The sequence below is a fragment of the Panthera leo genome, chromosome B2, assembly GCF_018350215.1.
Source record: "Panthera leo isolate Ple1 chromosome B2, P.leo_Ple1_pat1.1, whole genome shotgun sequence".
Lineage (NCBI taxonomy): Eukaryota > Metazoa > Chordata > Mammalia > Carnivora > Felidae > Panthera > Panthera leo.
Genome location: NC_056683.1, coordinates 114,983,325 through 114,996,131, shown reverse-complemented (window position 1 = coordinate 114,996,131; position 12,807 = coordinate 114,983,325). Strand labels below are relative to the sequence as shown.

General features: G+C 34.3%; 1 protein-coding gene across 3 annotated transcripts in view; it reads left to right on the top strand.

Annotated features, from left to right (window-relative positions):
• PTPRK (protein tyrosine phosphatase receptor type K) overlaps positions 1-12,807 on the top strand; it is a 558,193-nt gene that overhangs the window by 330,591 nt on the left and 214,795 nt on the right. For all 3 annotated transcript variants that reach the window (XM_042939789.1, XM_042939788.1, XM_042939790.1), the window contains exon 7: positions 603-896. In XM_042939789.1, coding sequence (XP_042795723.1) covers positions 603-896 — 294 coding nt within the window. The remainder of the gene's footprint in view (positions 1-602; positions 897-12,807) is intronic.

Sequence of the window (12,807 nt, the reverse complement as noted above, 5' to 3'; positions counted from 1 at the left end):
AGTGACTTGTGATTTGGCCTCGGTGTAAATTTCGATTTCTTACCTTCTGTGGTGGGTGTGTAGAAACAAGTCAGCACTTGGCATCAGCTTCTACTTTCAGCTTTGCTGTTCCTTCCTCTTTATCTCATCTGCAGGAACTCGGCTTTGGTTGAAAAGCAAAGCAAAACCAAAAACACTACTTTGCCATATTTCATGAATGAAATAAGGAGTTAGAGCAGTTTTCATTAATTTGGAGATTTGTAGAGGTCTTAGGACCTCAAGAATGTCAAAGATCAACTGTGCTCAGTAGCTAATCAGAGCTATCCATCTTTAAATATTTTCCTTTTATTTCCCTTGGTTACTGTGCCTGTACAAGTTTATCTCCTGGGGAGACATGTTTTTAATAAAAAAAAATTTGTGGTAAAAAGGGTCATATCCCATCTGTGAAAGTATTTGCTCTTTAAAAGTACAGTTTCCAAATCACTCATGTTCTGGTTTTCCGTAAGTATTTGTTATGTACTCCTAAGTAAATTATTCATTGAGCTTTGAAAGACATTAACATACCCATGTAGTGCATTCTTTTGGATTTTTAGCTAATTAGATTGCACATTCATCTCTCCTAGAACCACCAAGACCCATTGCTCCACCCCAGCTGCTCGGTGTTGGGCCTACATACTTGCTGATTCAGCTGAATGCCAACTCCATCATTGGGGATGGTCCCATTATCCTGAAAGAAGTGGAGTACCGAATGACGTCAGGATCCTGGACAGAGACGCATGCCGTCAATGCTCCAACTTACAAATTATGGCATTTGGATCCAGATACTGAATATGAGATCCGTGTTCTGCTTACAAGACCTGGTGAAGGTGGAACGGGGCTCCCAGGACCTCCTCTAATCACGAGAACCAAATGTGCAGGTAAGACTAAATAGCAGGCCAGTCTGCCCAGTGAAGGAATCTAGCATTAGACATATACTATATGTACAATATTAAACATTCTAATTATTTGCTGCATGATGTAGTCACACTGTTCTAAAAGTTCAATGAATTTGGTAAAGTGTAGCTTCATATCATAATTGGACTGATTTAGAGCCACGTGTTTCTCTACTATTATTCAGTATTATTGTGAATTCATAATCTTTTTTATGTGGCAATTTTGCTCAGCTTGCTTGTATTCAGTCCGACATTTCTGATAGATGCAGGTGTAGGCACTGTTACTACTGAGAGACAGATTTTGCAATTCAAATAAATGCTGAATACCTCTTGGCTATGGAGAAATTGTCTCCCTTGATAATTTTGCTATGGTCATTGCAGAGGCCATTTCTGATAATATAGATTAAAAAGTTACTTTGAACCAGGTCTCGGTAAGATCAATTCTTCTATTCAGCGTGACACACAGTTGTAGAATATACAGAGGCTTGTAATTGCCCTCCCCGTGTCTGAAACAAAGTGGTGGAAATAATAGCATATGGACAAAACACAAAAATGAAAAGTGAAGTAAAAAGTAATATAGAAATATACATTCTAATTGTACCATGTTGTTATGATGGGAGAAATTGTTAGCTGTTTATTAAAAGCCACTGAAAAGTTTGTCTAAGTTATTAGAGTGCGTTTTTAGTGTACTGTTTATTATTGCAAGTACTTTAATTTTTAGTTCAGTTGAAAGAGACATTTTTTATCCATCAAACATCATGTTGAAACACCTGCAGAGTTAGCACATGGATCTATGCATCTTGAACAATTAATGATTTAGGTTTTGAAAATTGAAAACTAATACTGTAGAGATCTATGAAAATGTAAATGCCTATAAATGTCTTTTGTTTTCTTGAACATCTGTTTGGCATTATAGTATTTTTAATTTTAGAATATTTTGGGGCAACTCACCAAGAGAAGTGACCTAAAAATCAAAAGCCAAACCCATGAAATCACCTGATACACTGCCATCTTTAAATATTTTAAAATCCAGCTCAATTTTTATATATTAATGTTTACATACACATTTTTATATATTAATATTGAAAGATGCTCACTAACAGGGTGTTTAACTGCTCAATTCTTAGTCTGAGATTTAGACAACAGAGTTTACTCATTTGCGGTTTGGTATTGTACATCGATTCTGTGGTTGAAAAACCACTTGACCTAGAAGACATCGGTTAAGTCTCTATGGCTCAGCCTGAATCACACAATTTGCTTTTTAGATTTTCTGTACAGCTCAGTCTTTTCATTGTAGGCATGTGGCAAATTATTCTCATTATAGTAGGTGGCCTTTCTGAGGGAGAGGCAAGCGGACACTACAACCTCAAGTAGTTAGAGAAATAATTTGAAGAGGAGACATTGCGGACACTAAGGAAGTAGCTCACTCTGTCTTCCAAAATGAAATAGCCCATGCTAACATAAAAAGATGGACAATGGAGTTCATTTTACTAAGGATATTGCTTCCATATGTTTTCTAGTAAAATTACCTTTCTTTCTACATTTAATCTTTATAAGGTACATACAAATTAAAATAATGAATGGCAATTTACTGTTCTAGTGGTCTTATTTTTGACTTTTTGCTCCCCCAAGTTTTTATTTCAATTTCAGCTAATTAGCATACAGCGTAATATTAGTTTCAAGTGTGGAAGTTGGTGATTCATCACGACAAGTGCTCTCCTTAATCCCCATCACCCTTTTAGCCCATCCCTGCATTTACCTCCCCTCTAGTAACCATCAGTTTGTTGTCTAGAGTTAAGTCTGTTTCTTGGTTTGCCTCTCTTCCCCGCCACCCCCCCAACCATGTTCACTTGTTTTGTTTCCTAAATTCCACATATGAATGAAATCCTATGGTATTTGTCTTTCTCTGATTGACCTATTTCGCTTAGCATAATACTCTGTAGCTCCATCCACGTTGTTATAGATGGCAAGATTTCATTCTTTTTTATGGCTGAGTAATATTCCATTATATATACATAATGGATAGATATCTATCTATATCTATATCTAATCTATATATCAATATCTCTCTATCTCTATCTATATATCTCGTATCTTTTTTATCCATTCGTAGGTCGATAGACATTTGGGATCTTTCCATAATTTGGCTACTGTTCATAACTTCTTTCTGACTTATGTGCTCAACCTTCTTTCTTTTAAATATCTCATCTGTTTTAATTTTTAAAAGTTTTCATCAAAGTAGACCATTAAAATTTAGCAGTACCATACAATATATTGCTAATATAACATGATTTTTGTTTAACTAGGAATTATTTGAAATCAGTCATTGATGTGTGAGCCAATGGAGACTGCAAGTATATGAGATTGTGTTTTAAAGCTAATTATGCTATATTAAGTAGATGAAAACAGCATGTTAATGTGTTTGATTTATCCTTATTGAATGCTTATGTTGAGAGTGAATATTGACTACTATAAGTAAAAATATGACTATAAAGTGCTTTGAGGTATTTTATTTGGAGAATACCTTATCTGTGTGGGAGGGGATAGAGTAAAAATAACTTACACTCATAGCTGCTTTCAAATTTATAAATGCCTTGACATTTTGGAATTATATTGCTCTTTTTTCCAAATTCTTTATTTGAAAAACATTTAATTTGTGGGCTCTCTGGCATAAAATGGTGTCAGACTCACTGACACTTGCAGTTTTTCTTCCAACTGTAGAAAGTTTATTTGTTTTTAAAACTATCTTTCACATGTTTTGAGTCCTTGTCACATGTATTTATTCATTTATTAATGTCCTCAGAAGATGTGTTTGGTGCAGATTTTTATGGTTAAAAAAAAGCACTTAGTTTTCAAGTACATTTGGATTTGAGAGAAACTGTGGTGACTGTTTTATCAGGAATGTCTACTAATCTTGCTCTTTTATTAGAAAAGGAGGGAAATATGTACTGTGTTAATTTTTAAACAATGCCTGAAAAGCAGAAGTTGGATATAATTGATAAATGTTGTGTATCTAAATACGGGGTCAGTATTGATTGAATGTATGATGTCTGTCTACATCTCTTCTTCAAGATCCAAAGTCCTTTCTCCAAGTTTAAGATCTCTGAGCCTTAACCAGCACCTCCACTGGCCTCAGCCTGGTATCCTGAACACAAAATAGAACACAGCTTATGCTAACTGTGATATTAGCTGGTATTTAGTAATGATTTCAGAAGCCTACACTTTTCCATAATCCAGGGATATAATTCCTTGGAAACTGCAAAAATAACCTTTGGAAACGTTCCCATTTCATTCTGTTAATTTGTGTAAGCTCTGAATACTGATTCTACTTCCCATTTTAGTAAAGACTGGGAGAGTGCCACACTGTAGTTGTAGCGTTAATATCGTATGGTTGAATCAATGCTAATTACTATGATATAGCTATTTTAATACACCTTGCATATTGGCAACCAGGAAGCCTTAAAAATAAGCGTAAAAACTTCTCCACTCTGTATTTGTGTCTGATATAAATTTCATATGAAATTCTTACAAATAACAAAGGAATGGTGATTATTTTCTGCCTCTTAGAAATTCTTAGTTTGTTTTGGTGTATCATAGAGGAACAATTTTTGACCACTAAGTACCCAAAGAGTAAATTGGTTACTATTTACTATGTTAAATATACCATTTTAATATATTTAAGCCATTGAAATTTTATTTCTGACAGTAGTCAATTTTATTTTCTTGGCAGAAATCTGTCAATAAATAATTTTACAAGTTAATTGGGTGGTTTTATTTGTGTGTATTAATGAGTAAATTTTATATTTTAAAATGCAAATTTAGATTTTCATAGTTAAATATTGGTTATTATTGCTTTATAATCAGCATACAGAGTGACTGTATCATGATACTTTATTTTCAGACTTGTGAGTTAGATACATTATTTTCCCAAGTTTTTAGCTGGTGAATCTAAGACTCAGGAAAAAGAAAACAAAACAATGACTGGTCCAGTGTCAGACAGCTGGGCACCTCAGACTCAAAACACATTTTCTGGTGCTTGAAAAGCCTGAATTCCTTTCCCTTTCTCTTAGTATGGGTGATTTCTTTCCCCTTTCAGAGGATGATGGCATGAAAGTCTAACAGGCAAAATCTGAAAGGGATGTAGATTTTTAAAAATAGTATATGCATGGCTAACTTACTCCCTGAGAAGCATGGCTTAATGTTTGCAACTTCACTTTTATTGAAAGCACACTTGATGAGTGTGCTTAACACTGAAATTTATGCTGCGTTTTAAATGTTTTAAGCAGTTAAAGAAGTGTAAAACAATGTTTTAATTTTTCCTTTTCTGAATATGTCCTGCCTAGTTGCCAAAGCTGTTTTTTGTTTTCTTCCTAAAGTGCATTTAAATCATTTGGTAAGTGCAGTTACCTGCTTCAGGGTCTCTCATGTTAGGAGAGGTGATAATTACAACCTCTGGTGACTATAGCCACCCACGCCTGTCTCATGCTTCTCTGTGCACCTGAGGGGTATGGTTATTTCACTGTTAGCTTACATCCTGACCCATGTTGTTGTTCACATAATGCTTCTTCAGGCATTTTATGAATTTTTAAAAAAAGGTATAAATGTGAACTTGCTTTAAATGGGAAGTAATTCAAAACTCCATTGAACAATCAAAGAAAGTATGCTTGTTTTTTCTGTGTGTCAATTTCCTCTGGGTATACCATCTGGTAGAGAAGCTAAGAAAATACAGTTTCTTTTTCTCTTATTAAATGGAAATAAAATACACCATCATCAGAAATTGTCTTCATCGCATGCCTTGGCAATTGCATGTTAAAATTGCTCTTTTAAATTGCCTTCTGCTTCTGGGTAACCCATTGTAGCACTGTTTTATGATTAACTGACATTTTAGCAGTATCTCCCTTATAGGGAAGGTCAAGAGTTCAGAGTGTCCAGAGTGTAATAAATTTACGCAGTTGGGAAAACTACTCTTTATTCTTACATTCTAGTTCAATGCTCTTGACAATTTTTAGTGAAACGTGTAGATCTATGAAGCTTTGACAAAGAGAGTGTGTTATTTTAAATATAACATTTACTAAAAATGCATTTTTTCTCTCATATATCCAAAATGGGAGACAAAACAATACAAAATGAAATAATGCTCAGGCATATACCAGAAACCACAAGGTGAGGAATTAAATTTTGGCCTTTTGGCTATACCTTCATCAGCAAAATGGAACCATATATTGATTTTTACTGTGGTCTAAGATAGTTATCAATCACAAAGACTAGTTATCATTGAAACTCAGCCTTGAGGTTAAAACAAAATAAACAACTCTGTAAGAATTGGTGTGGTTTGACAGTGTAAGGATACTATTTGATTCAATTTGAAGGCTTGTTTTAAATTTTTTAAAAGTGCATTAATTTCTAAAATATATTTATGCAGCTTTGTTTTTGAGCAAGAATTTTAAAAGGCAATGGTATTAATATTGAGGTAAAAACACTAAAGATAAAAAGCCAAAGGAAAGGATTAGAGAGCAATTTTTCAATTTTCTGAAAAATCCAGGAGTAATTTTTTTTAAAAAATTGAAGTATAATTGATATATTATAACATTGTATTAATTTCAGCAGTACAATATAAAGATATTTCTATATATTGTAAAATGGTAACCACAGGAAGTCTAGTTACCACACATCAATGTACAGTTACAATTTTTTTTCTTATGATGAGAACTTTCAAGATCTACTCTCTTAAGCAACTTTCAAATATGTAGTACAATATTATGTACTATAGTCACGAAGGTAAACATTACATCCTCATGATTTATTTACATCATACCTATATAAGTTTGTACCTCTTGGTCTCCTTCACCCATACCCACCCTACTGTCTACCTCCCCTCCGGCAACCATCAGTCTGTTCTCTATATTTAAGAGTTTTGCTTTGTTTTGTTTTGTTCATTTGACTTACTTTTTAGATTCCACATATAAGTGAAATCATATGTATTTGTTTTTGCCTGTTTGACATATTTCACTTAGCATAATGCCCTCAAGTTCTGTCCTTGTTGTGAATGGCAAAATTTCATTCTTTTTATGGCTGAGTGGTATCCGTGTGTGTGTGTGTGTGTGTGTGTGTGTGTGTGTACACCACGATTTCTTTATCCATTCATCCATCAGTGGACACGGGTTGTTTCCATATCCTGGCTACTGTAAATAATGTTGTGTGAACATAAGGGTTCCTGCCTAGTTTTGAACTAGTGGTTTTTCTTTTCTTTGGATAAATACCCAGAAGTGGAATTGCTGGATCATATGATAGTTCGATGTTTAACATTTTGATGAACTTTCATACGGTTTCCTGCAGTGACTGCATCAATTTACATTCCCTTCAAGGGCATACAAGTGCTCCCTTTTCTCCACATCTTCACCAACACTTGTTATTTCTTGCCTAAAATACTTTTTTTTTTTTAGATTTCTTTCTTTTCAGTGCATAACAACTTGATTTCCTTTTCAGATTTTGTAGAGGATATTTCAGTTGGAAAGACAAGTATTTATTCAGACAAACGTTTATTGGCTTCTTTCTTTGTTAACAGCACTGGGTTAAGTACTAGGTCTTTACAAGCAGTGTCTTGCACTTAAGTCCCTAGTAGTCTCAAGGAACAGACCTACAAACAAAGAGTAAAATGCAAAGTGATAGGAATTCAGAAACTTTTTTTTTTTTTCCAAAGGAGTGCTGAAGAGAAGCTGTTGCCAGGAAAAGAAGGCTTTAAAACTGGATCTTAATAATTGGCTTTGCATTTTTAAGGCAGAAAAAAATGTAAAAAAATAGAATTAAAGACAGAGGAAACCTATGTTTAACCAAGTTGTAAACATTGTTGATGTTTCTTGGGTTCTGAAAATAAGATAGAGCATTGGCTAACTCTGGACTGTGCTAGAACCCAGGCTGCCGGTGGCATGTGGCCAGGTCTGAGATGATCCAGACTGCTATCCTGTTCTTTTTAAGAAGAAGACTGACATTCTTAGATTTGGTTTCAGAAGGATTATTCCATTTCTGTGGAAAATAAGTTAGAGCTAAGGAAAGACTGGAGGCAGAGAGACCACGAAAACATGCTTATAATAATAAAAAAAAATAACCTTGGCTATAATTTTCTGTACATCATGTCTCTGTCATCTTAGATCAGAAAGAGGAAATCTATAAATTTGTGGATAATATTGTCATTCTTGATAATCAAGGAAGTTCCTTTTATTAAAGGGATTTTAATGACATTTTATAGGTGATGTAACTTCATTATTAGATTCACTTTTCTTTTTCAAATAAGTGGGTTGTGCAATGTTATTAAAATGCGTGCAAATTCCATGGCATAACACATTATTTTAGAGGACAAAATTATAAAAGATTACAAAAAAGTTCAAGAGCTACAGTGTATTTGATGGAGTATTGATTTATTTCATAAATCTCATTAGGGTCAAATTTGTATACATTGCCACACTTAAGACTGCAGAAGATACAACATTAATAAGACAGGATTCCTACTCCTAAGGAACTGAAAATCTAGTGTTAGACCCATAGTAATGACAAGAATGTAGTAAGTGATATAATAGAAATATAAAGTACTTTGGAAATCCAGGGTCGAGAGGGATAACTTCTGACCAAAAAATATTTTTTTTCCAAGCAATATGTTTGAAAACAATATCAACTTATCTTTTCTAAACTGAGCCGGTTTAATACTTGTGATGAATGAACCTGTAACCGTACTTATCCCTAATTCTGTAACTGTGGAATGACATAAAACAAGATGCAGCCAATAGCCATCATATGGCTGATTGGTCTTCTCTTTCCCCTCTACCAACACATAGGGAAACTATATGCACAGATGGAAGTATTAAATGGGAAATAGAAGTCACACCCTGATTAAATCATCAAAGTAATTTGTTTGGGTCTTTTGAATTATCTGGGACCCATGGATTATAGAAATGTGATTATAAATTTCTATGAAGCATATATACTACAAATTTCCAAGAGAGAAGGAGGGAGAGAAAGAGAGATTTATAATGTAATCAACTTCTGTTAACTCTTCCAATGGTCTATAATGCTAGGAACTCCCAACATAAGGGTCATAGAACTTGAACAACTATGAAATCATCTTTTTTACTACCTCTCTTATTTTTTACCTCAGGCACTGGATGTACAGTTAACCATACGTACATGTCCTTATAGGGCACGTCATTCGTAGCTGTATAATTAACCAAATAGAGTTGCATTGCTTTCAGTTTAAAATTGTCTTCTTTTGACTTGCTTTGTTGCTAGAAAGCATTTGGTAACCAGTGAAAATGACACTTTTTATTTATCCATAGTACTTTACCACATGCTGAGTCTGTTAACTGTATCATTAAGTACTCTTTTTATTGGCTTCATTTGTTTTTATTGAATTTTGCATAGTACAATAAAGCTGACAGGTGGAAATGATTTAAATAACAGCGTCAATCCCATTAAATGTCCTGGATTTCCTCTCCAGCCCCAGGTCTTTTATTTGATATCAGGAAGTAGAAATAAAAATAAAATGATATATTAATAATGTCTTAAATGATAATAACACAAGAGGGTCTGGAGAGGAATATGACCTAGGTAGAATTAAAAAAAAACTATGGATCCAGATAAACACTAAGGGATCTGTTAATTATGAAGATGAGTACCAGAACTCAGCCTGTGGAGCCTCAGATCTCTCTTGGATGGTTCGACTGGTGCATTGACTTGTCCTTGATATTCTTCATTTTTACACAGAGAATCTCCCTCCACCTTCATTTATCACTTCCTGTTTACTTCCTTATTTGAATAATCGTTTATTTTCTTTGCTTTGGAATAAGGAAGAAAACTCTTAAATCAGGCTCTGGCCCAAAAAAAAAAAAAAATGCAGTCACATTTCCTAGGGCAGGGTTGGGGAGTAGTATGGGCTTCGTGATTATTTTGGAACTCACTTATCCAGACTCACCCTAGTTATAATTAGTGTTTTTGGAGAGTGTTGGTCACTCTGTACAATTTCTTGTATAAAAAAGTGACTTTATAAAGATGTACCTCGTTATTTTCATCATTTAACTTGACTCTTAACTAAATCTGAAGATGGGGTCATCATCTTAGGATCTCATTTCCTGGTCTTCACGGTCTTCCTACCAGATGTGGCCTTATTATAGCAAATAATTGCTGTAGTGATGCTCCTCCATGCTCTTTCCTCTCCAGCAGCCTGTATATAAACAGCAGAGGGGAAAAAGCATATTCAAAGGAAAGAGATAATGAGTGAATTCTAATCTCAAGTGTTGTAAGTTACATTATACTTTGGGAACCCAGTAAAAAACGAACTTCAAAGGGTCAAAATTCATGCCTTTCATGTCACCCTAAGCAAGATCTGTGCAAATTCAGCTGTCACTCCATATGATATGGCCTAGAAATCATTGAGTGATGTCCCTTTTAATTGTCTTAGCCAAATCATATGGGTAAAGTTTGAGTTTAAATGACTCATCTGTCATTCCTTGGCTTTGTTACTATTTCCCACCACTACATAGTCCTTCACAATAAAGAATAATAATCATTCATAAAAACGTTTATTTTTACCTGTTACTTTACTTCTAAGTAGGTACTGTATTCTGTCATGTTATATCCAACCCTCAAAATTTGCATACATCATATATTAATGTATATTTTATTATCAAAACAATATATATAGTAGTTTCCCCTTTTAACAGTAATTAATTTTTTACCAATTATTAGGTATTTCTTTAAGTCAAGAGCATCTGAAATACTTGCTCAAGACTCAGGGTAACATCTATTGGAAATCATAATATACAGATTTTCTAGAAGCTTTTCTTCTCTATGATAGAGCTTACAGGTGAATAAAGGAATAGGTATCTGGTATTGAAATATAAATGGCAGTAGTCTTTGAAAAGTTTTAATTAGGTACTTTATTAAATTTAACTCCTTTTTCCCATTCAGTAAATTATAAGAATATAGGAAATTTAAGAAAATGTTTAAGTTTCAATTTCCCCAATACTAAACAATATTACCTTAAGCTGTCATTCATCTTGCCACCTTTATATATTGGTATTTTATATTTTATTTTTTATTATTATTTTAAGTAGGATCCATGCCCACCATGGAGCCCAACGTGGGTCTTGAACTCACGACCCTGTGGTCAATACCCTGAGATCAAGACCTGAGCTTAACCGACTGAACCACCCAGGCGCCCCTATATGATGGCATTTTAAAGCACAATGCTTTGGGGAAAAGGCTAATGTAACTGAAAAAAGAAGCTGGTATATTGATGCATTTTTGTGAATTTGGACAAGTATATCAGAACTTGCTCTGTAATTTAAGAACTGCAAAATGAAGAAGACAGTAGCTATTCTCTCGCCAGGTATGCCATCATGAAGCACAATAGTGCTGTAGAGTATGAAGCTTTGTCCTTTTTAAACCAAGGCAATCTATCTAAATCAGATTATTAACATAGACTCTCTGATGGGTTGGGCCAGTGGTTTTGTTTTTCTTGATGATTTAGTGAATGAGCTTTGAACCCCTACCAGGCACTATGGGAGAGCTAGACATAAGGTAGTGAAGAGAAGACAACCTTTCCCATTTGTCTTGTTTTTAGAAGCAAAATTACCAGGTAATTTGCTGAACATGTAGATCTCCTTCTAACAAGTGACAGGATGTGGAAACCGACTCTTTCTATTCAGGTTCACTTCAGTGGGGTCCTTTGTTTTCCCCCTATGTTTCCACCTCACATTAAATCCATCAATACAGAGTTCTCCTTGTTGCTGGAAAAAACTGTGAGCAAAGGATTTCTCAGAATCCTCCTTCCAGCTGGATCAGATAATCCTTTAACTTCTGTCCCCTCTTCACTACTGGCTTACTCTCCACCGAGGGAAAAACTCATTTTTAATAAAGGCTAAGTTCTGTCAGTGAACCGGTTACTTTTGGAAAAGGTCGGTTCATTGAATCAAATTAACATTTGATTTTCCAGCTTACTTGAACTAATTTAGGTTTTCTTTTAAATTTTTGCGATCAATTTTAGCAATTTGGACACTACGTTAAAAATTACATTTCTGAGGAATACTGAAAAGCAGAATCATTGTTCCAGATTCCCCATTTTCTTCTCTGCTGAATTCTGCAGCGTGTGTGTGTGTGTGTGTGTGTGTGTGTGTGTGTGTGTGATGAATGTGTCTGCTTTCTTTAAAACAACCAGCTCCACCCTACTTAGAGGGAAAAAATGTGTCAGGGGTGCACTAACTATCCCTAAGCTTATGTTTTTGGAGGTCCCTTGCTGGAAGTCCCAGATTTTGTAAAGACTTCATTAGAATTCATACGCCCAAATTGTTTTTATAAATTATACATAACAAAGCATTACACGAAATTTTGCAAATAGAATTTTTTTCAAAAAACACTTATAATACTACAATGTTTATACAACTATTGTCATTTTTGTTAGTGCCGTATTATTTTTCTCTATGCCTGAGTTTTTTCTTTAAGTTGTAAGTCGAAAATATATAGTTTTACATTCTGCTTATTTTACTTGTCATCAGTTAACTCATTTCTTGTCATTCTGTAGGACATTCTATCTTTAATGATTGCTTAATATCCTATTGGATCTACGTACTAGAATATATTTAACCACTCTTATTCCTAAAAATTTTGACTTCAACAATTGGCTATTGTAAATGCTGCAATAAGAATTTTTATACATAGCTTTCTTCTACATGGCTGAAAAAGTTTTGACCCATACTTTCCAATTACTCTGCAAGTATTGTATCAATGCACTTCACTGGCAGCTGCAGGAGTGCACAGGCAGCCATGAAATTTTAGAGTGAGAAAGAATTTTATAGGAGATGTCTGGGTGGTTAAGTCGGTTAAGAGGCTCATTGTTGATTTCGGCTCA